We start from the raw sequence: 25,509 nt of genomic DNA, 5'->3' as shown, positions 1-25,509 counted from the left end.
TTACCACACTGCCAGACCCAGCTACATTAAGAGGTATAATGAGTGACCAATCCAGAGGGTTTTGCTTGAGACTCTTGGCTCCCACCCATCTATGGAACTTAACTTAAGCCTGATTGGTTTGATGTTTTTTCCCCCTCATTCACCTTCCTTTAAGAAAGTTCAGTAAACGAATTGAGTTTTGCTAATCTTTTTAAAGACTGCTTCTTTAAAGTAGCAATCCATGAACCAGATCATCAAAATGAAGTGTGTGTGTCTTTATGTCCATAAGTGTGTGCATGCGTGCTATTTTGTTTCTTCTTACAGTATTTTGTGTTAATCTAGATCTGAAATAAATTAGAACAGTCATACTGTGGTCTAAGAATGCCCTCTCCTAAAAAAGTCTGTTTGGAAAAAATAGTTCCTTAAGAGCAGAGAATGACCATGTATTGGCTATCAAGTTTGTGATAAAATCATTACCAGTTTCTGTGAGGTTGGTGTCTCCCCATGCTCATTTTTCCTACATAATTCTCTTAGATAATCTTCCTAAAATACATCTTTTATCATGTCATCTCCTTATGCCACAACATATAACAGTGTTTACAGTCTGTGGAATCTTAACAAGCCTTTTTTTTTTTTTTTTTTAAGGTAGAGAAGAAGTTCTATGATTTAAAAACAATACAGAAAGTTAAATAAAGTGAGTGAGTATCTTTAGCAGAGAGGCCCTTTAAATTTTCCCTCAGAAATGGGCTGGATATATGGCATGCAGAGATCCCCAAACTTCTGTGGATATGGAGCTCATTTTGACCCAAGCATACTGAGAGAACAGTGTTCCTTGGAACATACCTCTGGAAACTCTGACTGACACGGCTCTGCTTGCTTTCCTAATCATTTCAAACACCTCGACCTACATTTCATGGTTTTCCACCCTTTTGGACACTCGTCTAACCATTAGTCCCGCAAGTTCTAAATAATGTCTTTCTAATTTGCACTTCTAGTAATAATGACAAAGAAATAAACAACAATATCAGTAAGGATAGAAATAATTAAAGAACTTGAATATAGGTAGAGAGAAAGAAGAGAGAGAAAGACTGACAGGAGGAATTAAGTGTCCAGAAGCAGTATTTGAAGATGGACGCATGACAGGACCCTGAAAGCCCAGGAAGGAGCTTTCCGTGAAGACAGGTATGATGCCAGCACCACAAGAAAGTGCGATTAAATAAATATACCAACTTAATTTTTTTTATAAAGTCTTTAGGTCCTTTAAAAAATCAAAGTCCATATGTGGGAAACAAGAAAGAAAGGCAACGAGAAAATCTGGTTTAAGTCATAGAAATCATAGCTGAGGAGTATTTTGCAGATAGAGCCCCCATTCAATTCCCTAATTTTACAGAAAAGAAAACACAGTGTCCTATATTTTTTCTATCTCACATTGATTGTAATTGAGTCAGAAATCATTAGGCTAAAAAACAATGGTTTTAATATTTTGAACTGTCTGCCTATTTTTATTGGCGATTTAGTAATGGACTCAGATGACGGAATAACTTACCGTTTTAGATGGTTTTTATACCACATCACTATAGTCATAAATTATTTTTATAATAATTTTATTCAACACCAAAATATCCAGCAGTTGAATATAATGTAAATGTCTTTTATTGTATTTATTTGTTCACTGTTTCCCTCTTTCTACTGAGCCATGAGCTTCTTCAGGTCAGTGGCCATGTTTCACATCTATTCTATATTCCCCACAGCTTTCAGTCAGAGTAATTAATGGTCAATGTATTGACCAATTATATATAAATTAAATTAAGCCACTAGCAGTCAATGATTAACGATAGGGTAAACTCTGCAGTTTTATATTTATTGTCAATTTATTTCAATGCTCATTCAGGCACCCAGTGACTGAAATACCCATGGATCTACAAAGACACCTCTGTTCATTTTTTTTATTGATATTTCTGACAACTGCATTCTCCATTTATCACCTTTTCTCTACTCCATCGATCTTTTCCCTTTCCGTTCAATCAATTGTATACACATATGAACACATGAATGTTTACATATTGACCTACATATTATCACTGCAAAACATGAAATAATATAATAACAGAGCAATTGTTTTTCACGATCGCTCAAGTCCACAGTTTACATTAAGGTTTACCAATAGTGTTGACATTCTATAGGCTTAGACAAATGTATAATGACATATATCTATTCTTATAGTACCACACAAAATATTTTGTCTGCCCAAAAAATCTTCTGTGCTCTGTTTATTCACCCCTACCCTCCAAAATTTTGGCAACCACTGATCTTTGTATTGTCTCTATGGTTTTGCCTTTTCCAGAATGTCATTTAGTTGGAATCCTACAGCATGTAGCCTTTTCATATAGGTTTCTTTCACTTTAGTAATGAATAAGTACTTTAGTGATATGCATTTTAGATTCCTTCATTTTTTTTTTTTTCATGGCTTGATAGCTCGTTTCTTACCACTGAATAATATCCCATTGTCTGGATGTGTTACGGTTTATTTATTCATTCACCTACTGAAGGACATCTTGGTTGCTTTCAAGTTTTGGCAATTATGAATAAAGCTGCTATACATGTCTGTATGCAGGTTTTGTGTGGGCATAAGTTTTCAGTTCCTGTGGGTAAATACTAATGAATATGATTGCTGAATCGCATGGTAAGAGAATGCTTAGTTTTGTAAGAACCCACCAGACTGTCTTCCAAAATCATTTAGCATTCCCACCAGCAATGAATGAGAGTTCCTGTTGCTCCACATCCTGGCCAGCATTTGGTGTTGTCAGTGGTCTGGATTTTTGGCCATTCTAATAGGTGTATAGTGGTATCTCATTGTTGTTTTAATTTGTATCTCCTTGATAACATGATGTGGAACGACTCTTTATATGCTTATTTTCTATCTGCTTATCTTCTTTGCTGAGTATCTTCTTAGATAAGTTAAAGTCTTTGACCCAGTTTTTAATCAAGTTGTCTTTTTTATTGTTCAGCTTTAAGAGTTCTTTGTATATTTTGGATAACAGACCTTTATCAAATGTGTCTTTTGCAAATATTTTCCCACAGTTTGTGGCTTTTCTTCTTATTCTCTTGATAACAGTGCAAATTTAATTAAGATCTGCTCACATTTAAAGGCAAATATTGCCTTCACCATCCTTCTAATCAAAAGAATACATTTGATCAATTTTTCGTCCATTAAGCACACATTTAAGAATTTAATGTGTTTTTAACCTCACGTCAAAGTCTTTGAAAAGAATAGAAATGAGACATGGTCCTTGCTACGAATGGGATGCATAGTATACGTCTCTTTACTCAAACTTGAGTAAAGAGTGGAACTTCTTTAAAGGAAACAAATTCTTATCAACCTCCAACATTAAATGATTTTGTTATAATATAATTTAAATACATATAGACAGAGAGCAAGGTACATACTCACTGTACTTATTCATTTAATACATTGCTGTAGTCCTAGCACTGGGAATATAATAGTAACAAAAGTAGACGAAGTGCCTGACTCCATAGGCACATCCATTTTGGTTGGGAAGGAAAAAATGAGAAAAAAAAAATGTAATTGGTTCTCATTATTCATGGCTGTTGTGTTCTATAAAGTTGCCACGGTGAACTGGCAAATACCGTACCATTGCCTCTAGGAAAAATACAGGATTCATTTCCTGAGAGCCTCTGGTCACCACATTTTCATCAACCAATCAGTACATGATCTTGTTTAGTCTGTTTAAAGACACTTTATTTAATATCTATGGTTACTTCATTAACATTGAATGGCAGCCAGTTGCTCATGCCTGAAGGTAGCTTATCTAACATATATTTTCTCAATAAGGCACATCACAGCCTTCTTACTCTTAGGAACTATAGACGGCACTTTAACACTCTGCGTGGGGGCCACTTGAACAGTGACAAGAAAACCACAAAAATGAAAAAAACATGGCACCCAGTAAACCACAAAAAGGACGTTTGTTTACAGTACGAGAACCGAAACTAGGAGCCAGAGCGTCTTCTTGTTCATCCTCAGCTGGGAATGTACATGTCACGTGACTCAAATTTTTCCCCACTTTGCACTTGTATGTGAATGACTTTGAAATACTGCTTTTGGGGTTATAAGGAAATTTGAGAGAGTAGGCAAATGCGAAAACATGGAATCCACAAATAACAAGGACCAATTGCACATAAAGAGTTTCAGATAGCGGTAGGTGTTAAAAAGCAAATGAAGCAGGGTTAAGGGTAGAGGGTGAGAGGACGTTGGGGAGAGTATTTTAGGTAGGTGACTCGCTGTCCTCTCTGAGGAGGCGACAGCTCGGTAGACATGGATAATGAAAAGAAGTTTTCTCTGTGAAGGGGAAGGGAACAGAGGTATTATAGGTGAAGGGAACAAGTTAAGTTTGTGAAACAGATGGGAGCTTAGCTTGGCTTGTGTGAGGAACAGGACAAAGGTCTCCATTTTGCTGCAAAATTAGAATAGCAGATGAGGTTGAAAGGTAATCAGAGGTTAAGTAATGCACGGCCTTGTTGGCCTAAGAAGAAGCTTGGATTCTATCCTACAGGGTAATGGGAAGCCACTGAGGGTTTTAAATATAAATGAGCTAAAGTTTAAATAATTTTATAGCTCTCCAAAAATTCCAAATTAAATTTACTCCCCTCCCACCCACCCCCGATATACCATTTCAATGAACCACATTAGCTTAACATGACAAGTAATCTTTCACTGAAATTAAAGTGTTCATAGTGTGACTATCGGGCTAACTTCAGTGGCAACTCTGTGCTGTGTGATGACTGCAGGAATGATCATCACCTGGCACAAATGGATCATTTCCTAGTCACGATTTCTTGGTGGGTCCCCCGCCCCCACCGCCCCGCCGCTCCCCAGTCTGCCATCACTGTAGTGAGAACATTCATCCAGGCCCAGACTCCAACATACAGTTATAGGTGGCAGCATCAAAATGATCCAGAGCCATGTATACATAATTTTTTTGACTCTTACCTAAAGGAAAATATAAAATAATACTTCTCCTACAGAGCTCCTAAAGTCTCCTCTCCCTTCAAGAATTAAAACCACAGCCCTCCACGATTGTTTGTAAAACCTTGTTCAGATGTTCAGACAGGATTTTTGAGACAGCAGAACTACACTGTACCTGCCGCATTGGTGGATAGCTGTCATTGTACATTTGCCCCAGTCTATAGAATATACAACACCGAGAGGGAACCCTTAGGTGAACTCTGAACTTTAAGTGATACTGAGGATGTGTTGATGTAGGTTCATGGTTGTAACAAATGTACCCCTCTGTGAGAAGTGTTGATAACAAGGAGGCTGTGGGGGGTGGGGAAGGGGGTGGGGCGGGCAGAGTGGATGGGAAAACTCGGTACCTTCCTCTCAGTTTTGCTGTGAACATAAAATTATTCTAAAAAACTACATTTACAACAAGGCAGCCCCAAAGCACCTAGAAAGAAGTCAGAAAACAATAGCTGTGGCCCGGAGGAAGTAGATGCCCTTGTGTGGGTAGATGTTCCAGGGGGACTGAGAGATTAGTCAGGACTTGATCGGGATGGCAGGATTGGAGAGTTTGCGGGGAGAGAGAGCGGTGCATCATCCTCTAAGGGTGGAAGGCAGCGTGAACAAAGGCTGGAAGGCCAGAAGGGATTCAGTGTGCAGAGGGGACTGTGAATGCAGCCCGGTGGCTGGAGCAGGAGGTTTTGATTAGGAGACGATGGGGAAACCACTTTCGGAACGCCCGGCCCTGCGTTTCAGTACTGATCTGTCCCAGTGGGATCAGATGTCGGTGTTCACACCCCCGGACTGTCTTGTTAGAGTGCTGGCCGTGGGAGCTGTGGCATGGAGGTACTTTCTCAATGTAGCTATTTGTACTGAGCCTGTCACTAGCTCGGCAGGAGGTAAAAATTATTTGACAGTCTCTCCTGGCTCTCACCCATTTAAAGCGTGAGAGAGAGTGGGGGTGTCAGAGTGGGTGGGCATTGGGGAGAGTGAGTCCCTAAGAACTGAAGCTTTTGATGAAGGAGAGTGAAGGTCATTGAGAGACTTACCCACAGTTTGGGGGCACCTATGCCAGGCAGGCAGGCCCCCCACAGTGGGCTCCCTGTACCCTTCCATCCTCTCTAGGGTTCGCTTTTCACTCTTGAAGTCTTCGATTCAGTATAGAAATTCTCTCTCTCTCTCTCTCTCTCTCTCTCTCTCTCTCTCTCTCTCTCTCTCTCTCACATGCACACACATTAAGTTGTTATCAAAAATCACTTTGAAATTTAAACTCTCAGCTAAGGATCTTTCTCTTAAACAAAAAGCTACGTTTTAATCCAGTTCTATTGATTCCTTATTATATTGCAGATGTGAACCACTCACCATGTAAAGGGCAATCATTTAAGCCCGCTTGGCTTCTTAAAGTGAGGGCGATAACATTTTGGATTTCATTTTGTTTGTCCTATAAGAGTCTTGAGTTTTGGCCAAAAACCCAGGCCCTGGATGAATGTGCTTTAGACCTCACTTTTTGTCACAGGGCCAAGTGGACTTGGGAGAGAGGGTGGAGCTGTCTGTTCAGACATGATTTTTAGTTTGCCCTTTGCCTCTGGAGCCGAGGCCCTGGCCCACATCCAGCCTCGCGAAGAGAAGATTATGGTATTTTCTAGGTAATTTTAAGGAGCACAAACCCAAAGTAAAGTCAGGTGGTTTCAAGTCTGCACTGAATTTTTCATGTTAAGGATTTGTCATGATTTGGGTTTTCAGCAGAGCTGTATTTTAAATGATGAAGAGAATTGTATTCTTCTGGAGACAGGCATGTTTTGCTTGTTTGCTAATGACCTCTGGTTTTGCTTAAGGGGAGTTTTGTTAACAAATGGAAATGTAGCAAAATAAAACACTCTATTTCTTTCATACTTCCTTTTTCTCCCCCCTTTTTCTTCTTTTTTAAACAATGGGAACCCTTGTAATAAACTGTCAAAACCAGGCTATAGATATTGGTTATTTTAGCATCATTAATACTGTGTAAAAATAAATTAGTCACTTTGGCAATCAGACATTCTTCTGATCTCCTGTCGGCGCTTTTAAACAGAGCCTTCCCCTGGCTGTTTGATAGATTCTATTGTTAAGAGAAAAGAACTATAGAGATGTATTCAAAAATTCTTTGAAATTTTTCCAACCTTGGGAGCCCATTCAGCAGTAATTAGCCTTTAAGGCTGATAAGGAGAGCTTGGCAGGGGCCTTCCTGGTGAGTTGAAAGGTCAACCGTAGCCTCTAATGAGAGAGTTCAGCTTTAGGACCCATGTCATGCTCCATCTACCCTGCCTGCTTGCCTTGCCTTTTCCTGCCCTCTCATCCAGCCCCCATGGCACCCTCTTCTACCTTTTCTAAAAAAAAAAAGAGAAGTCAAGACTGAGCATGTGGAAGGTGACAAAATTAAACCAAAATAAACTCTAATCTCTGTTTCAGGGAAAAATAGCTCTGTTTTCAGCCAAAAGTGACTGAATTGAACACATTTGTAATTTCTGGTTCAATTTTAGTTGGGTCTCCGGAATGGTTCGACCCATTGGTACCAAGATGGCTTTGAAGTCCACGTAGATTCCGCTCTCCATCCTCACTGTCCCAGTTGTCTCAACAACGTTACAGAACTATAGGTATGATTTAAAGCTGCATTGAAAATTAAAGAGGCTCTTCTGGCTCCAGAGAGGGGCAAACTTTTATATTCACTGCAGTCCCCTTTTAATGGAAGGCACAGTAAAGCACAAGGTAGAGCTGCCATCATTGACTGCAAAGAGACATGTTCAGAGGGAGAGAAGTAGCTGCTCAGAAATAGCATTCTGCCTTGCACTCTTGAAGGCAATTTCATAAATGCAGAATTGTAGAGTAATTGTGCCCATGCGGCTGTGTATTAGAGGCCAAGAAGAAAAGAGCCCTCCTTTTCTTTTCATTTGAGAGCTGTATTAGTTTGCTAGGGCTGCCATAACAAAGGACCACAGGCTGGGTGGTTTTTTAAGTAACAGAAATTTATTTTCTTACAGTTCTGGAGGCTAATAGTACAAAGTCAAGGTGTTGGCAAGGATAATTTCTTCTGAGGCCTCTCTTTGGCTTGCAGATGGTCATCTTGTGTCTTCATATAATCTTCACTCTATACATGTCTATGTCCTAATTTTCACTTCTTATAAGGATACTAGACATATTGGATTAGGGCCTACTCATATGACCTCATTTTAACCTTAAATACCTCTATAAGGACCCTATATTTAAATACAGTTACATCGTGAGGTCCTGGTGGTTAGAACTTCAACATATGAATTGTAATTGTCAACATGATTCAGCTCATAACAATGGCTAAGGATATTTCCTGATCACAGTTGACCCTCGGTTATGGACAAAAAAAGTTAACAATAGCAAGTTTCCTCGTGAGGTTCTTTCACATACACACTCCACTCCTAGTGCCTCAAGGGCTCCCATCCACTCAAGGCTGACTCCATGGGCAGTGGAACCTGAAGGGACCCATGGATGTTGAGGGAAAGTAGAAGGAACTGTTGATGCAATGTGGTTGATGTGAGAAGTGACTTTATTGATGCTGAATCTAAAGACCCATTTCTTCATTATTAGTATGTTCAGAATACACTTACTCATTGGTGCAGGACATTTAGTTGCTGTGTGGTATATTAATCTGTGTGTGTGTGTCTGTGTGTGTGTCTGTCACACACACACACAAACAGACAATTGCATCTTATGTGTTATAAAGTATCTCAGGTACGTACTGATGCTTTAAATCCAAGGATAAGTTTTATTTGTTCTTAATGAGATAGATAAAATTCATCAGACGTTTAATTCCCAATACCTTGTTCCTATTGTACACAGGAAATTCCTGAATAGATTTCCTACCATCCAAGTCACTGGTAACGTATTTTTTATTACTGTTTTTTTTTTTTTTTTAATATCACTTTTCTCCTCAAGAACACTCCCCTACTCCTGGTTCCTTGCCCATGGTCTACAAGCCTGCTGAAATTTTTGCCATGCCTGGGCAACACTGTGACTTTCATTAGATTAGATTTAAGGTAGCAGAGTGAGGGGAAACATTCTGAACCAAAGTAGCATGCTAGACGAACAAGAGATAGCCCAAGGAAGATGCCAAATCAAAAATCCTTCAGGGAAACAGAAGTTTAGCCCTGGGGAGACTAAGAAAGAATTACAAGTCCAGAGAATCAAAGGCTCTGTTCACCAGTGTCAAGAAAAAATGGGACTGGACCCATATGCTACCTGCTTCATCCCCCATTTTCACTGTGTCTTGTCTGCTTCCTACTGGCCGAGCTTAATGCCAAGTGTTTGAGATATAAATTCACATAAAAATGGTCCAAAATGTCAAGGATGTTACATCTGAATAGCAAGTAGATGGTCTTGAGAAAAAAAAGAAAGTGGCCCTGGACATCAGTGATATTAGGATCCTCTTAGAGATTGCTGGTTGACGATTGGATGGGACGGCTTTAAGTGTCATGGACATGTCCTAAAATTTAGATGAGCTTGCCAAACCACTTAAAGAGCCGGCGTGTATTCACACTGACCACAGCCACATTTCCCAACCACTCCTCAACCAACCCTAATAGTTTTTTGACACTTCTCTCTCCAAGGCCATCTGTGAGTCCCTGATCACCAAATGCAGTGGCTTCTTTCAGTACTCATCTTGTACTGTCTACCACGCATTCTTGCAGCTCTCTCCAGCTGGGTCGTTCTCTTGGTTTACCTTTGACCTCTCCACTGGTTCTTTCTCCTTCACTCTCTTGGTCCAGTCTTTCAAATTTTCTAATACAGGCCTCCTTCCTCCCTACTCTCTCCTCTCCCTCAGCACCTCTTGTGGAAGATTCCTTGGCGTGGACTTCACACCTGCCCTCTCTTTCAATTCCAGACCTCCATTTTCACTGCCAGCTTAACCGGGGTGTAGTCTCCAGAGACTCACAGGTACCAGATCTTCCTCTCCTGCTCTGCTCCTTTTTCTATTTTCTATTAAATTCATGGTATTCATCATTCAGTCATCTGCACTACAAAAGCTGGAAATGTTCACAGGAATGGAGACGTCTCTGAATCCATTTAGTGCACAGCACAACGTTCAGCATATCTGTCAATACTTGTTTAATAAATTAGTAGCTTATTTATTGCATGAAAAAGTCTTAACTCTATGCTTAAGACCATTCATAACATGTCCTCAGTCCTCCACCTTACCCCAAACCAAAATTATTTCCTTCCAGAAGACAAATCTTCAGAGTCAGCCGGGCTGCCCCACTTCTTACCTTTACATCGCTCTGGGAATTCCATGCTGTTTGACACAGCCAAGTCCTTGCCTGTTTTCCTTTCCTCTCTTTGACTGGCTTCCTTACCATCTATCAAAGTCTATGCGTCTTTCAAGGCGAGTCCCATCACCTGTTCTAGATAATACCTTCCTTGACCACATCAGACCATGGTAACCACCAACATGCCACCCCCCAAATCTCCAAATTCCTCTGGCACCTAACATCTGTACCACAGAATTTAGCACCTGGCTACATACTTGTTCTTTTTCTTTGGTATAAACAAGACAGAAAACCAATCTCATTCCCAGGGATCCACAGACATGGTAAATTCCTCCTTGAATTTTTCCCAAGAATGTGTCTTTGAGGAGGAACTTATATTCTTTTTTTCTTCAGATGGTGAAACCTACTTACCTCCTTGTGATATGGTGTGTTTTCTCTTTTGTCTTAGTTATCGGGAAATTTAGAGCTTTTTCAGTACCAGATTGTAATAATCAGCTTATCTCAAGATCCTGGTAATAGCTGTCTTTTCTACCTGCCTCTGTTGTGTGTTTATTCATTTTGCAGTATATTTAACTTGTAAGACATCACAAATCCTTTTGGAACAAAGTGAGAAAATAGACCCCCAGGTAAACAATATTCTTCTCTTATTATTTCATAATTTGTATTTTCTACCTGGATTGTGAGTTTTGAGAACAGAGTCAGAACTCGCATTTCTATTGATTGCCCGAAGTAGAAAGCATATGGTAGGTCCTTAATAACTCACTGTTGATAGATTAATACTTTTGGATACCCTAAGTGAAATAACCTACTTTGTTAAACTAGGTTAGGTTATTTTAAACTGAGATGAAACATAACTCTTTTAAACTGAGATGGGGAAATAATTCTAGAAAAGAGCCCAGAGCATACCTATTTCTGCTACATTTTGTTAAATGTTTAAAATATCAGAAGAAGAAAAACAAAAGCTGAAGTTTTAGCTATTACAGTATCTAAACATAGTGTTTAAAACAGGCGAGAAGATTAACAAAATCAGTAGTTTACTGCTAGTAACACTTACTGGATGACAGAGTGCATTTTTTCCCCACGACCCAAACCCTGCTGGCTGCTTTTCTGATAAACACAACATTCAAGTGGTGTCTGACTTTTTTTTTTTAATTCCCTTATCCTCATTTTCACTCACCCTTCCCGGCTCTTCCTAACATAAGGTAGCAAATATTAAAATTGACTTTCAATAAAACTACCTGTGCCAGTCATGAAATTCTTTTCTTTCTTCCTGTTTTTTTTTGGAGGGGGAGAGGTGAGTAGGGAAGAAGGGGGAAGGGGTTCCTTTATTAAGCTCACCCAGGGAGAATAACTTTGAAAGAAACCACAAGAATGTAATCGTCAAGTCACAGCCAGACTTAGCCTGTGTTCCTACTTCCTGTCCTTTTACCCCCTCCCCAACCCCAAACCCCACCAAACGTTCGCCCACTGACACATACCTATAGCTGTAAAATATTTATACAGGCATGTCTGAATAATCCACATAAGTACAAACAGCTTTGAGACATAAAATTCACCCAGCTGACTGGGCTTTACCGTTGTGCAAGAAATGAGGGCTCAGTGAATCTTTTCTTTTGCTCTTTTAAAAAGAGCGGAAACATTTGCCTTTTCATTTCAATGATACGCTATATGGCTTCCCTTCCCCAACTTTCTCCTTTTAAGCAATCATGTTTGAAGAGAGAACGAGACTAAAAAATAACAGACACAATTATCTACATAATTATGAGATTCAAAAATAAGTCCACTCCCACCTCCTGGCCTAACCTGCATTTTCTGTCTGATGTTGGAAGATGAAGTAAAACTCATCTCTCTCCCCCAAAGTAGCTGTTTTTGGACCAAACAAGTGTGAGTACATTTTGGCCAGCCTCGTGCAAATTTCTAACCTTGTTAATTGTCTGAAAACTCGTAATTTAATCTTGATTATTTTCCTATGGTCATTTGCAATGTCCTGATTCACCGTGCCTCACATTGAACTTGTGTTTGCTTTTTGAATAGAAATTAATTTCAATTTGGCTTAGGCGAAACAAAATAAGGTAAACGAATATGTTTTAAAGCAGAAAGCATAGCAAATGTACTCTAATTCTGAAGAGAATAGTTTGACCTGCTGCTATGTGGGATTCTCCATGCCTGTTCTCTCCACCATTAAAATAAATACAAGTTATCAACTATACTAATTTTAGATATAATATAAAAGATACATTACATTTAATACCAGGAGACACAGGAGTGCAGACCTACAAAAAACTTGCCTTGACCCTTTGAAAATGTGCCCTTCATACATATCATCAGTTGTGGATACAAGAAGTAAAAGTGCAAATTTCATTACTTTAATAATTATACTACCAGATCTTAAACCCATTTGATGGGACAAACCTGGGTATTTGGATGTATGACTCTTTGAAAAGAAATGAAATTTGTCTAAATGTTGCATTTACTAAAAGTAGAGAGACCCTGGTGTCAGATTAGCTCTGGGAACTGGCCCGTGTTAACCTGGTGATTTAAAAATAAGAACGAATCAAGGTGTAATCCATGGATCTAGGCTTATAATTTGATATTTTTAAAATCTTTTTTAAGAATTATATATATGTGTATGTATATGTTTATAAATTTATTTGGTGTGCCAGATGCTAGAGTGAAAGTTGACAGTTGAAGGACCAGCATGGACATGTTCTGCCACTTAACCTACCCATTAATAAAATGCAGTTGTGCAATTTAACATTAAATAAATAACAAATAAACAAAACTGTTTGAGCCTGCAAATATCACTTGACTTGCTCATCTTTCTAACTTTTCAAGTCTTCAAGTCATGAATACAACCATACTTCCTACTGCTTCTACGTCCAGCCCATTGTCACCCCTCGACACCTCCTGGTCCTTAATACTTACTTAATGTCCAGTCTCTAATCAACCTGACCATTACCTAGATATTGAATGCTTCTTTCTCTGACTAATACCATGTTAGACATGAAACCATTCAGCCATAGTAGAAATAGAACTGGGGAGTGGCCACCAAAGGGGCTCTTTTGGACTTGCTAGCTGCCTTCTACAGCCATGTGGTCTTTCAGAGAGTCAATCTAGCAAACAACTGACTTTACAGTGACCCTCTCTGCCCCGCCTCAATTCAAATAAGTCACAAAGCAGAATATACCAAAGGAGCCCCAGCAGCTGAGATGAATGCAAGTGGCAATTCAGGAGCATACCCCTGCTTGCTGAGCATTTTCACAATGACTCAGTATAGAGTTGTGCTACTAAAATGCCCGTTTTAAAGAAGAACCTTTAGGTGGAGCTGATATTCATAAAAATCATGCCAATGCCGGGAAATACTCCTTTCATGAATTAGGCAAAGCTTGTAGTTTCTTTTCCCCCATGGCTTTAAACACTCAAATACTAGTCAAAACCTGTGAATATGTATACATTCTTTTATATGGATAATTATCTTCTTTATTGGTGGCGCCTCGTGGATTAGGAGGATTCTTCCATGCAAATCAGCAGTAGAGGAAGGTCGTGCAACAAAGAACACCTTTCATGTGGCTTGAGTACTTATTTAACAAAACTTCTACGTTTCTAGAGAGGCAAATGCTAAATTCCTGCACTTCTACAAATATCTTTCTAATTATTTTAAATTAATTAATTCAAATTAATGTCTTGATATATTTTGCACTAATGCACGCAAACGACAAACAGACTCACTACACATATTCTATACAGGATAGCTTACTCAAAGGATTTATGTCTAATTTTGAATTTCTGACTATGATAGAAACAGGTAAAGATATCATCATTTAGGTATCATAGATACTGTTTTACTATTAGCCACAGAAATGAAGATAAATACAGGATACTTTGTGCATTAGAAGATCCCCAATTAAGTTGCAAATAATGTTTTCCAATGATAGTACCAAATTCACAACTCTTTTGGGTCAAGAGGGTTGGTTTTTTTGGTTTGGTTTGGTTTAGTTGGTGAGTCTTGGGTTGTTTGTTTGTTTAAGCACTTTTTTTTTTTTAATAGTAGAGACATCCATTTTTGTGTGAGCCTGAAGTTTTGGGGTACTTTGGTGGTTTTTTAAAAGTGATAGTGTGGTCTCACATTTTAATGTTTCCTGGAAGAACTGGCTGGCTATTTATTCTAATTACTTCACAGGAACCCACGTGACAGTTTTTGAAGGATATTTTCTTATTACTCATTGTTTTGTATTTTGGTTATTGTTTTTTTCCTCTACAGGATATAGTCTTCAAGGTAAGATTCCACTTGTTTTCCTTTTATTTTGGAGTAAAATTACAGCAATTCTACTATTAGTTGGCTGCCCCCACCCCACCTACCCATGTATTACCCCCTTTACAACTTCCCTTCCACTCCAAAAGAAATTTCTGAAGTTTGGGTAAACATTTCTACTAAGGCTGCTTTGTAAGCTAATCATTTAGAGGCAAATGCAGCCTAAAGAACCACAGTGTTTGGAGGTGTTAGGGGATATTCTCACACAAATCTTCCTATTCACCAGCCTTCAAAATACTGAAGCCTATTGGCATACTGAGAGGTGCCTGATGAGAGCAAGACAAATAATATAGAGGAAAATAAAACAAATATTATATTCTCTAGATGTGACTTTAGTCCATTTCTGACATCAGAAATAGAAACTCATCTCTCATGAAATCATTTTATACTTAACTGATTGGAAAAATATGCAGCTCTACTCATTGTCAGAAGTATACTTATAAAATCAAAGCTCAAAACTAGAGATACAGTCTTTATTATAAAATGTTGATGGATGTTATAAACTTTCATTTTTGAACAGAGTTCACTACAAGTCTCTCTTATGTAAATTTAATGTTCTTTATTCCTTCTCCACTTGGTCAAATAAGAGGTCTATTACTTTCATGATTTTAAAAATTTTACTAAAAAAGCACCCTGGTGAAAATAAATAATAAAATAAAATAAAAACCACCTTGGTACATTTTTATATGTATAGTTTGATGAAATACAAAGTAAAAAAAAAAAAATCACTGTGATAATAATTCCACAGAACATCAAGGAAGATGGATTTAAGATACTTAGCTTTGAGTAACTCTATGTAAAACAAAAAAACCTTTACACACTTGATTCTATTCAGTTCTCACCACAGAACAGGGTCATAGAATCACAAAGCCAATAGGAACCTTCGCGATCAGTTGCTGCAGCCTTCCGTCTTACAGATGAAAAGCTAAGACTCAGGGATGGTGAGTTAAGCTTCCAAAGGTCTGTAGTTTTCCCACTTCCTCCTATTGCCTCGCTGCTCCATGCTCCCTGCGTTACCCCCATCTTTCAGATAATTTCATTTTTGTCCCCCAAACTGTAGAGACATTTAGTGAACTTGACCATCTTTGCCTTCTAGCATCATTTTATTCTACTGTGTAATGCATGGCCTGCTGTTAATCTCTGCTGGTTAAAGGGCCATTCCCATCTTATTTCCTAGTTTTGGGGAGAAAATTTATCTATTACTGTCAGAAGACACTAAAGATGCATGGACTTACATGGGTGACATCTTCAGGATTATTAATAACTGATTCAGGAAATGAAATAAACATTCTGATTGTGATCTTTTAACTCTTTCTATAAGTTACACAGTGTGTGTTTAGTAAATATTGATTGTATTGAATGGGACAGCAAAGAGGAAAGATCTAGTTTGTTTGTTTGTTTGTTTCTTTTTATGAAGTCTGAAGGCCATTGCTATGTTTTATAGAGGATCACAGCAAATAGAGGATGTGCTTAACAGCTAGAAAAACCTGAGAGCCAAATCCAATTCCACCACTTACAACCTTCATGGCCTTGGGAAAGTTACTAACTTTCTTGAACTATAATTTTCTCTTCTGTAAACACCAGCTACCTTAGAGAGATTTTATGCAGATTAAATTAGACAATGTGTGTACAGAGTCAGGCACTCAGCAAACACCCAACAATTTACCCTTCCCTGCCCTTTGCGTCTGTCTGGGAAGTGAATGGTAGCCTGATTCTCTGTTCTGTTTGAGAGTCAGGGCACTACAATCAAGCTGATCTGTGTCTGGATATTTTAGCATTTTTGGCACAGACCTGGAAACTTGTCTAAAACACAGGGTGTTGTGGCTTTATTTCATTGGCATGTGTCACACGTGCAGTAGGTTGCATAACAGTGCAGTTTTTCTTTTTTTTTTTTTTAACAGTTAATTGATACTAAACATAGCCTTAGGAAACACACAGGTGAAGGGGTTTTTCTCTAATGAAATTTGATTGTTTTGAAAACACTTTCTACAGTAACATGCTGTGGAACAATATTTAGTTTACTAAATGGCCTTGAGTATTTTGCAGAGTAAATATTTAAAATCACCAAGCTTCTGTAGCTTTAATATATACAAATGATATTACAGGATCTTTCTCAAAATCATTGGTTAAATTTATGCCCACATTCTTCACCTTTTCAAAACTTGTAATATTCTAAAATCTGTGATAATGCAAAAGCAAGTTACAGCTTTGAGACAAAATTTTAATTGGGTTTTCAGATTACCCTTTGTGCTCCAAATAAAATAGAATAAAAAATTCCTTTATTGAAAGAAGTACAATTAATATTCAAAATATCACTACTTACTATGGTAAGAGTGGCATTAGCCTATGCCTATAGCATTTGCCATACTCTGTTTGGAAAGCAGTGGTTCGTAGATGTCAGTCCACTTGGAATCTTGATAATGGATTCAATCTAGACCAAGACTGTATCAGCCTATGAATTTATAAAGGTTAAAACAATGTCTCTGAAAATATAAGCCCTTCTCCCTTCCCATAGACATGCACATACTATAGCCTAGAATTACTTGCACAGTGACTTTTATAACAGAAGATTCAATCTTTGGGGTGAGAAGTGATAAGGAAGTTGAAGAAAACCTAGAGAATAATAATAGCATTTCAATATAATACTATTAAACGTGAGGAAATTGGTTTTGGTAACATGAACAATAGCAGTTATTTCCAGATGTTTAAAAAGTGAGGTCCCCAGGATCTACTACCATTTCAACTAAGTTTCTCAGAGAAGCAGCTAGTAAAAGGAAAAAAAGAAAAAGAAAGAAGAAAAGCAAGAAAGAAGAAACAGCACTAGATATTAACAGGATAATTTATTAAGAAAATGAACATATCAAATAATATCAGCTCCTTAGAAAATGACTAAAGCTGAATGGTCTTCTAATTGATCAAAACAAGGACTGTAGATGTGTGATGTGTTTATTGTATGTCTGTATGTGTGTTACCTATGACTAGATCGCTACATAATCAATTATACTACTAGCTGGCTTATTGAGACAGGATACCTAGAATCAACTTTTTAAAGCATGTTTAAGTCTTTTCCATTCTTTGACTTTAAGAAAAACGTGCTACTCATGTTCTTAAACAAATAGTGATCGGCTTGCTATAAAATCAAGAATTGAGGGCAAGAATAATCTACTAAGAGTTAGAATTTAATACCACAGGTGGTCAGTGAAGCACCAGTTACACCACACTGCATTTTTTTCCTATATTAATAAAAAAAAAATGATACAATCATGCTACATTAAGGTATCATCGGATATTCAGATTTTCTGGAGAAAGTAATTTGAACCACCTAGTCCAAACAATGAAAGGAAGAAAGAAGCTACATAACTAACAAATAGGCAAATAATTTTAGTTCCAAATCACAGTACAAACATAGTATGTAACAAATATTTTGGCATAAAACAGTTATAGAATATTAAAATACAAACTATAAGGCTGATGTCCTTGTCACTCTTTTTGCGATCTCATTGTCATATATTTAAAAAAGAAATTACTCCACTTTATACTTTTTGAAATAAAAATAATTGTAGGCACACACTACAATACATGGACACACACACACAGTGGACTGTCTAAAATATCCTGTATTGCTTTAATAGTACTACAATTGTGTTCATATCTAAGCAATGCCAAAGTAATATAATTCATAGAAAGAGAAATCACTTATAGTTAGTACCTTAACAGGTTTTTGCATTAGGTTTAGGTTATGGAAGTTTTATTGTCTTCTCTCTGATCTTTCTCACTTTGATTTTAGCACCTTTATTTTGTGTGTTTTACATTCACTAACAGTACACTTTGGGAGTTGAGTATAATATTTGGAGCTGATTCCCTACAGATACATTCTCCAAACATTCCATGAAGATTGTTCATATTGTATGTTATTTTATTTTAGTCTTATTACTCTGGCCTGTATAGCCATTCAGTCAAACCCATGAAGAGAGTATAGACAGCTGACTGGATGAAGAAGACACTGGGGAAAAAAAAAACTCCCATTGTTTAGATTTCTGTCAGAGGGTATAAGAATACTTAATTTCTTTTATCTCTAGGGCTTTCATTATCATTTAAATTTCATTTTACATTAATTGATCGGGGATTAGTAAAGCCATTATGCAGAAATTAGAATAAGACAAGCCAGATGGAATGAATAATTCATGAAGTCCAATTACGTTTTATTTCTGGTGTACTTTAAAACTTGCCTCTGACTTCTGTGCTATTTTGATGTGACAATATTCATTGGAAACTAAGAGTGCCATTTTAATTTATTGTATCCCTCTGGAGTGGAAGCATTTGTATGCAATGGGGATGTACTAATGCATTTCCCCCAAAAAACAATTTCTGGGCTCTTGGAAATACCGGTGATCTAGAAAATATGGTTCGTCTTGTACGAAGGTTCAGGGATGGTACATTAAGCCACGCTAGCCCACCTGAGTTGGATGAACTGGCACTAGGTAGGGTCTTAGAACCGTGAGATTTTTCACCTCCCAGAAGAGCTACAAATCCCTTTAAAATTTGTGTTCCCATTCCCCACCACAAAGGAGCCATTAAAGTGTAAATTTGGTCTAGAGTTGGACTAGAAGCAGAGTTGCAGCTACAGACAATGACCACGAGGTGGCAGGAGTTGCCTTCCATGCAAAGGGTTCGGGGCCCGCCGGGGCCGCCGGGGCCGCTAGGGTTTGTAGAGTATCCCCGCGGGTCTGATGCCGGCAGAAGGGCCACGATTGGGTTCCGGCTCCCAGCGACTCGTGGAGCGTAGCCCATCGAAGATGCCGAGTTAATGGGCAGTCCCGTCCACCTGTCTGGAATGTCTCGGACGACTGTGTTTGAAACCGCCTCCCCTAGTCCGTCTCAGCCCCCAGCCCCTTAAGAGCACCCCTCCCCCACCCCCATCCCGGTATTTATTTATGCTACTGGACAGTTGTATTCACATTAAAGCTGCGGCTCACCTTCTCGAGGACTTTCATCTCGGGAAGTTTTATGACACTTGGTGAATGTGCAAAGTTTTTAATTAGGCTCGCTAGACAGCCCGAGGCAGCGGCAGCGCCACAAAGTCTTCACGGTCTCTCTGCTTTACAGCACAACAAGCCGCTCTACTCCTTTGAAGACAATGCAGACTATGTGTACGATGTCATGTGGTCCCCCGTGCATCCCGCGCTCTTTGCCTGCGTGGACGGGATGGGGCGCTTGGACCTCTGGAACCTCAACAATGACACCGAGGTGAGCGGCGGCGCAGGCGCCGGGGCCGGGCGGGCTGGGAGTGGGGCGCAGTCGGCCTCTCTCGGTCTCCCCCTGTCTCCAAAACGGCCGTTTTTTGGACAGACCCTCCAGTTGCAGCAGGGCTGCCGACCCTCCCAATTCTTGACTGCTCTGAAGGAAACTGATGGATGCATTGGCCCCCAAATCATCTAATCTCACTTCGTTCCTAACCCGTGGCAGATCCTGGACAATTGAGGACCCTTCCTTGCAAAGAGCAAAACGATATGTGTTCATACTTTTCCCCAAGGGAAAGAACACACAGGCATATTTCAGAGTGGTGTTGAAATAACTCTATTGGCAAACATTTGGAAAAGTAAGCTTTGTGGACACTGACTTTAGATTGGGCTTTTAGAAAGAGCGATTTGTCAGTGTTTGCTATTTGTTGAATTCCTATTTTAAACCCATAAAAGATTCTGTTGACTGTTTATGTTTAGAACTAAGATCCATTAGATTTTTACAAGGTGAATAATCCTTGTCTAAGACATTGAACTCACAGGCAGACTTTTGCAATAGTTTTTAACTCAGAGCACGTATGTTAAACTCGGCATTTTTTTAAAAAATTGGGATTTTAACACATCACATTTAGAGTGCTTCACAAGTGAAAAATAGCCATTTTAAAAAATGACAATAAAGAAATATTCTTTTTAAAAGTTAGATTATATATATTTATGTTTTAAAAATTATGCCATGTGCATTATTCCACTCAAAATTATTGAAGTGCTAATTCAGCTACTGGGGGGTTTTGTTGGTTTTTTAAAAATATGAATATTAAATATCCTTCAATTTAATAAAATAAAATGATCTCTTCATTTCCTTCGGGGCAGCCCTCCATAAATAAGAATGGACAGGTAAGAGAAGAAATGCTGCAAACTACATGTCAAGTGGAGAAAAAGAGAAAGCTCTTTTGAAGTGTTTTGAGCAGGAAACAGTTCAGCCTTTTTAATTAGAAAACCTACAGCTGGAGGATATGAAGAGTAGCAGCACCCCCCGCCCCCCAGTATTTTTGGGGGGAGGGGGGCTGGCAAATATCCTTCAGGTGTTATTATTGAGTCATTGTATCTTGCAAGATTATAAATACCTATAACCAATGCCAAATAGTTATCTTTTTAAAATATTTCAATTTAAGTCTATTTTTCCTTTTGGCTATGAAGGGAACCAAACTCAAGAACTATGTGACAAGGATAAGAGTTACGTAATAAAGCATCTTTGAAAACAATCAAAAAGCATGAATATGTTCAGTGACCATCTTTTTGGATGTTGAAATGTTTACAACATTATTGCTTTTAATAGAAAGATGTTATTAACTCCACATTGTAATGGTTTCCCAAAGCCTTTCATCACTGTTGATTAAAATCATATTGTCTCTATCTGCTAGAATAAACTCATTCACTTAGAGCAACCAAAAAACACATTTTCCAGATTGACTCAGGAGAGGCCCCATATCAGAAATCAGATTTAGTAGAAGTGACATTTAGGTAATACAGAACTATAATGCAATGCAGTGAACGTTCTCCAAACTCCATAATAATTCCTACGTAACTATTTTTTTTTTAAATCTGCTTTTTAGGTAAAATGAAATTAATGTCTCAACATTGCCAAACATAATTATTTCCCCCTTCTCTTTCTCTAGGTATCAAGAGACAACCACATAAAAGTTTTATAGCTAAACATTTCAAAAAATCATTACTGGGCATGCGAACCATTTAGTTTCGTGGTAAACGTAATTCTGCTTTCACAATAATAGTCTATATATATTCAGGCTGGTTCAAATCCAGTAGTGAGCTGAACATTTTTGAAAATCCTGAAATCATTTTTGCCTTCTTTCAAGTTGAACAAGTTTCAGATATTTGTCAGATTAGGAACTGGATTTGTTTAAAAAAAGAAAGAAAAAGAGAAAGAAAGAACCTGAAATCCCAGTGTTTTGCTGTTGTTCAAATTACTGTACTTTTAGACCAAGTTACCCAACTGCTCCTACGCAAAGGTAGTTCATATTCACCTACCTTGGTATCATGCTCAACGGAGTAATTTGTGCTGTACAGAACCTGTCTTTGCAATTAAAATGATTGAGCCTTTAAAAAAATGTGAAAATATTTGTGAAACCAAAGTAAAAGAATGAGAGAGGCAGAGACGATATATGAATTATTTTCAATAAAGATTCATCAACTTTTGTAAGGTCATTACTGGTCAAATTAATAAAATATATTTTGTCATTTCCTCATATATTTGATAATTTATTAGCACATATTATAGGCTGTGATAGTCATTTTTTATCACTTAGATTATCTATGAAAAAAAGGTATTTTAAAATGATTAGAATATTAATTATTTCACTTTACTACATTACTTAATTCCAAATAAATAAAATTCTTTAAAATTTATTAGGCATAATTTAAAATGTCTCAAAAAATCAGTTTCTTCAGAGTGACTAATTTTTATCATATTTATATTAAGATTAAACATTTTTATTCAATTTTTGAAATTGTTCATAGATAAAATCTGATACTGAAGTTAGGTAAAGTATAATCCTGTATGATTTCTCTAAATTATGGAGTTAAAAATTAACTCTGAGATTCTATAGCTGAATCTCAGATTTGTTTTCTGAGCAGCACACTAATATTAAAGTATATTGACAGAATTATGGTCCATCTAAATTCACATTGTTTTGGCCTTTGAAAGGTTGATTAAAAATGCAGGCTCCAGCCTGCACAGCAAGTACCTTATGTTGTATAAATTGTGTATTTAAAAATAAATAAATAAATGAGCTGGAGGACTTTCGTTTTACATTTTTGCTCACAAGTGGCATACCTTGATTTAAGCAGGTAAAAGAATTTTTATTGATTTCAACATTAAGTGTAAACACAGATTCTTACATATGATGGAGTTTTTGTTGCTATTTTAAAGACAGATATTGGGTCAATAATCTCATATAAACAGACGGTTTCGATTCCCTGAATAACAGATGGCTGGAGTCTGAGGCGCAGTCCATGTCGTGCTTCTATCCTGACCTGACATGTCCCTTAGACACAGGTCTCAAGCAGTGCTGTGAGATGTTCTCAGTGGCCCTCTTTACATTTTTTTCTTTTTGTTTTAACATTTACCGTTTTCGTTTTTAATAGCCCGTTGTCATTTCTTATTTAGCATTCTTGTAGAAGACTCAGAAATCTTATCTTTATATGAGTTACAAACTTCCAATCTTGAAGACGAGAGTTCACACACTCCACTGATGGTGGGAGAGCAGCAGACCTACTAAAATTCTCTTTTTGAAATACTGAGGTTCTTGTACCAAATACTGCAGGTTTCATTTCGGCAACTCCAGTTCACTTTAATAATGATTATTGTAACTATCAAAGTTGTTGGATTTCGGGTATTTATTAAAGGAGGAATAAGACCTTTTCTACAAGTAGGTGCTCCGTTCTACCGGGATATAACTCAGGGGCACTGCCTGCACCCCAGTACTGCCAGGAGGAGGAAAAACAGAAAGAAAAAAAAAAAGAGGAGAATTTGAGTTTTTGAAGTTTTTCACCTGCATACTTTTTCTTCTTCTGATCATCCCCTCCCCGGTGAGGTTTTGAGGGATCAATACCTATTTTTCCCTGAAAACCCATATTAACATGATTTTATTCCACCATACACTCCCCCTTCCTGCATTTTATAGTATCCTTAATCTGGGTAAATCCTGAAATCTCTCCATCGATCCATAAATCATGACTTGATCCTGAAGTATCACATTTAGCTGCTGTGCTTGTTTGTATGTTGGATGTAACCCCGGCATAATCCACAGAAACATTTATGTCCCCCAGTGCCCATTGATCGTGGAAAAAGACTCTGCCTCTTTTCTGTTTTCATTAAAGTGTCTCCTCTCTACTCCTTAATACAGTGGAGCATATGGTTTAAGCACAACGAATCCTTTTACTTCTGCACGAGGCATGCATATTACTTCATGCACATGAAGACAGTGGTGACTCAGCCAGTGAAACATATATTTAAATTTTTATTCAGAGATTCTTTCGTAACCTCTTCGGCAGGTTCCAACAGCAAGTGTGGCCATCGAGGGGGCGTCTGCCCTCAACCGTGTGCGTTGGGCTCAAGCTGGCAAAGAAGTTGCTGTTGGAGACTCAGAAGGCCGTATTTGGGTCTACGACGTTGGAGAGGTACATGTTTTTGGGTTCAGGGGTTTTAGGTTTTGTTTTGGTTTTTGTCTGTTTGTTTGTTTTCGTTTTTTGTACACCTAGTTTAAAGACCTGGTGAAATTATTGATAAGACCTTGTAGGACAACAACCTTCTTGAGGGCGTTTGCAAATTTCTGTTGACTTCAGTGGGAGTCGATGAGACCTCCTTGGGGCCTCATTTGGTCTTCTCTCTCCACGCACAGGACGCTGTAGTTCATGATCCAGGCTCTCTTCGGAGTGCTGCAGGATTAATTCCCAGGTATCCTGTGGCGAAGCATGGCACTTCCCACCAATTTCATGAGAATGACAAGTTTGCCAAATTCGTCATGCTGACTTTGAATTTAGAATTTGTTGTTTACTTTGAAAAGTCAAGTTTTAGTTGATATGTTCAATTAAAATATATACTATTACTCTTTAAAATGTAGCCAATTAAAAAGGCTGGGATGAGTCAGAGTTTTGTACCATTTTTATGATATTCAAAGTTATATGAACTATATACCTCTCTGGTATATCTTGTTACATTATGTGTAAAGTATTACTGAATATCGTGGCACATATCAAAGGAAAAAAACTCCATCTTTTATTTCAGTAAAATCTCCTTGTTATACTACCTTTAATATTACATTATCAATTGTACTGAAGCATATTTGTTTATTTTTACTATATGAGAAAGTGTTGACAATACCTTTATTTCTGATGAGGTTAAAGAATTTTTTCCTTAAAGACAGAAAATGTTAAACTTCAAGCAAAACAAAACAAAAGTGTTGCGTAATGCTATTTTGGCATAATATGAATGAACATTTTGCATTTCAGGGAGAAAATATACCACATTTGTGTGCATAATGCCCTAGACCTAGGAAGTACTCCTTGAGTGCCTGGTTGATTGGCTTAGCTGATCATATGAGAATGGTTCTTTATGGTTTCATCAATCAACATTCTATAAATTTGGCAATCCTAGATGGTTTGTTCTACAAAGGAACTTTTTGTGATATATACTGCTGTATGGTAGAACTGATCGTGTTGAAACAAATGGATGACTTTGTTTGTTTTTAATTCAAACAGAGACAAAAACAAAATTATTTTAGAGATAGTAATTTTCTATTTGGGGATGTACAACTCTAAGTAAAAACAGCTAGAAGAATCTCTCAGTCTTACTGCACGTTATCTGTTTCATTAGACATTTCTTTAATTACTCCTGATGCCATAAGCTGAGTAAATGGCAACAGAGCCTCTGTTAATATTTATCCCCAATGTTGAAGATGCAAATGGTCTGGTGATTATTGATGCAATTTGGAATCTGTAGGAGAGAGAATACACTCTGAATCAAAAAATATTGCTGGTAGTTTTACAGCAATATTTTCAAGGGGTATTTTTATATTCAGTGCATCTTTTTCATGGTCTTCATCAAAATAAAACTAAACAACAAAAATAAGTACTCTTCATTGGTTCACTTACTAAAAAGTAAAAAATCTG

General features: G+C 37.8%; 1 protein-coding gene across 1 annotated transcript in view; it reads left to right on the top strand.

Annotated features, from left to right (window-relative positions):
• The window catches only part of DYNC1I1 (dynein cytoplasmic 1 intermediate chain 1), a 276,198-nt gene that overhangs the window by 234,521 nt on the left and 16,168 nt on the right, over positions 1–25,509 (top strand). The window contains exons 14-15 of the mRNA XM_039878046.1: positions 19,688–19,828; positions 23,893–24,018. Coding sequence (XP_039733980.1) covers positions 19,688–19,828; positions 23,893–24,018 — 267 coding nt within the window. The remainder of the gene's footprint in view (positions 1–19,687; positions 19,829–23,892; positions 24,019–25,509) is intronic.

The sequence above is a fragment of the Pteropus medius genome, unplaced genomic scaffold (assembly GCF_902729225.1).
Source record: "Pteropus medius unplaced genomic scaffold, Ma_sr-lr_union100, whole genome shotgun sequence".
Lineage (NCBI taxonomy): Eukaryota > Metazoa > Chordata > Mammalia > Chiroptera > Pteropodidae > Pteropus > Pteropus medius.
The sequence above is the reverse complement of the archived record's forward strand: the minus strand, read 5'-3'. Positions and strand labels throughout refer to the sequence as shown.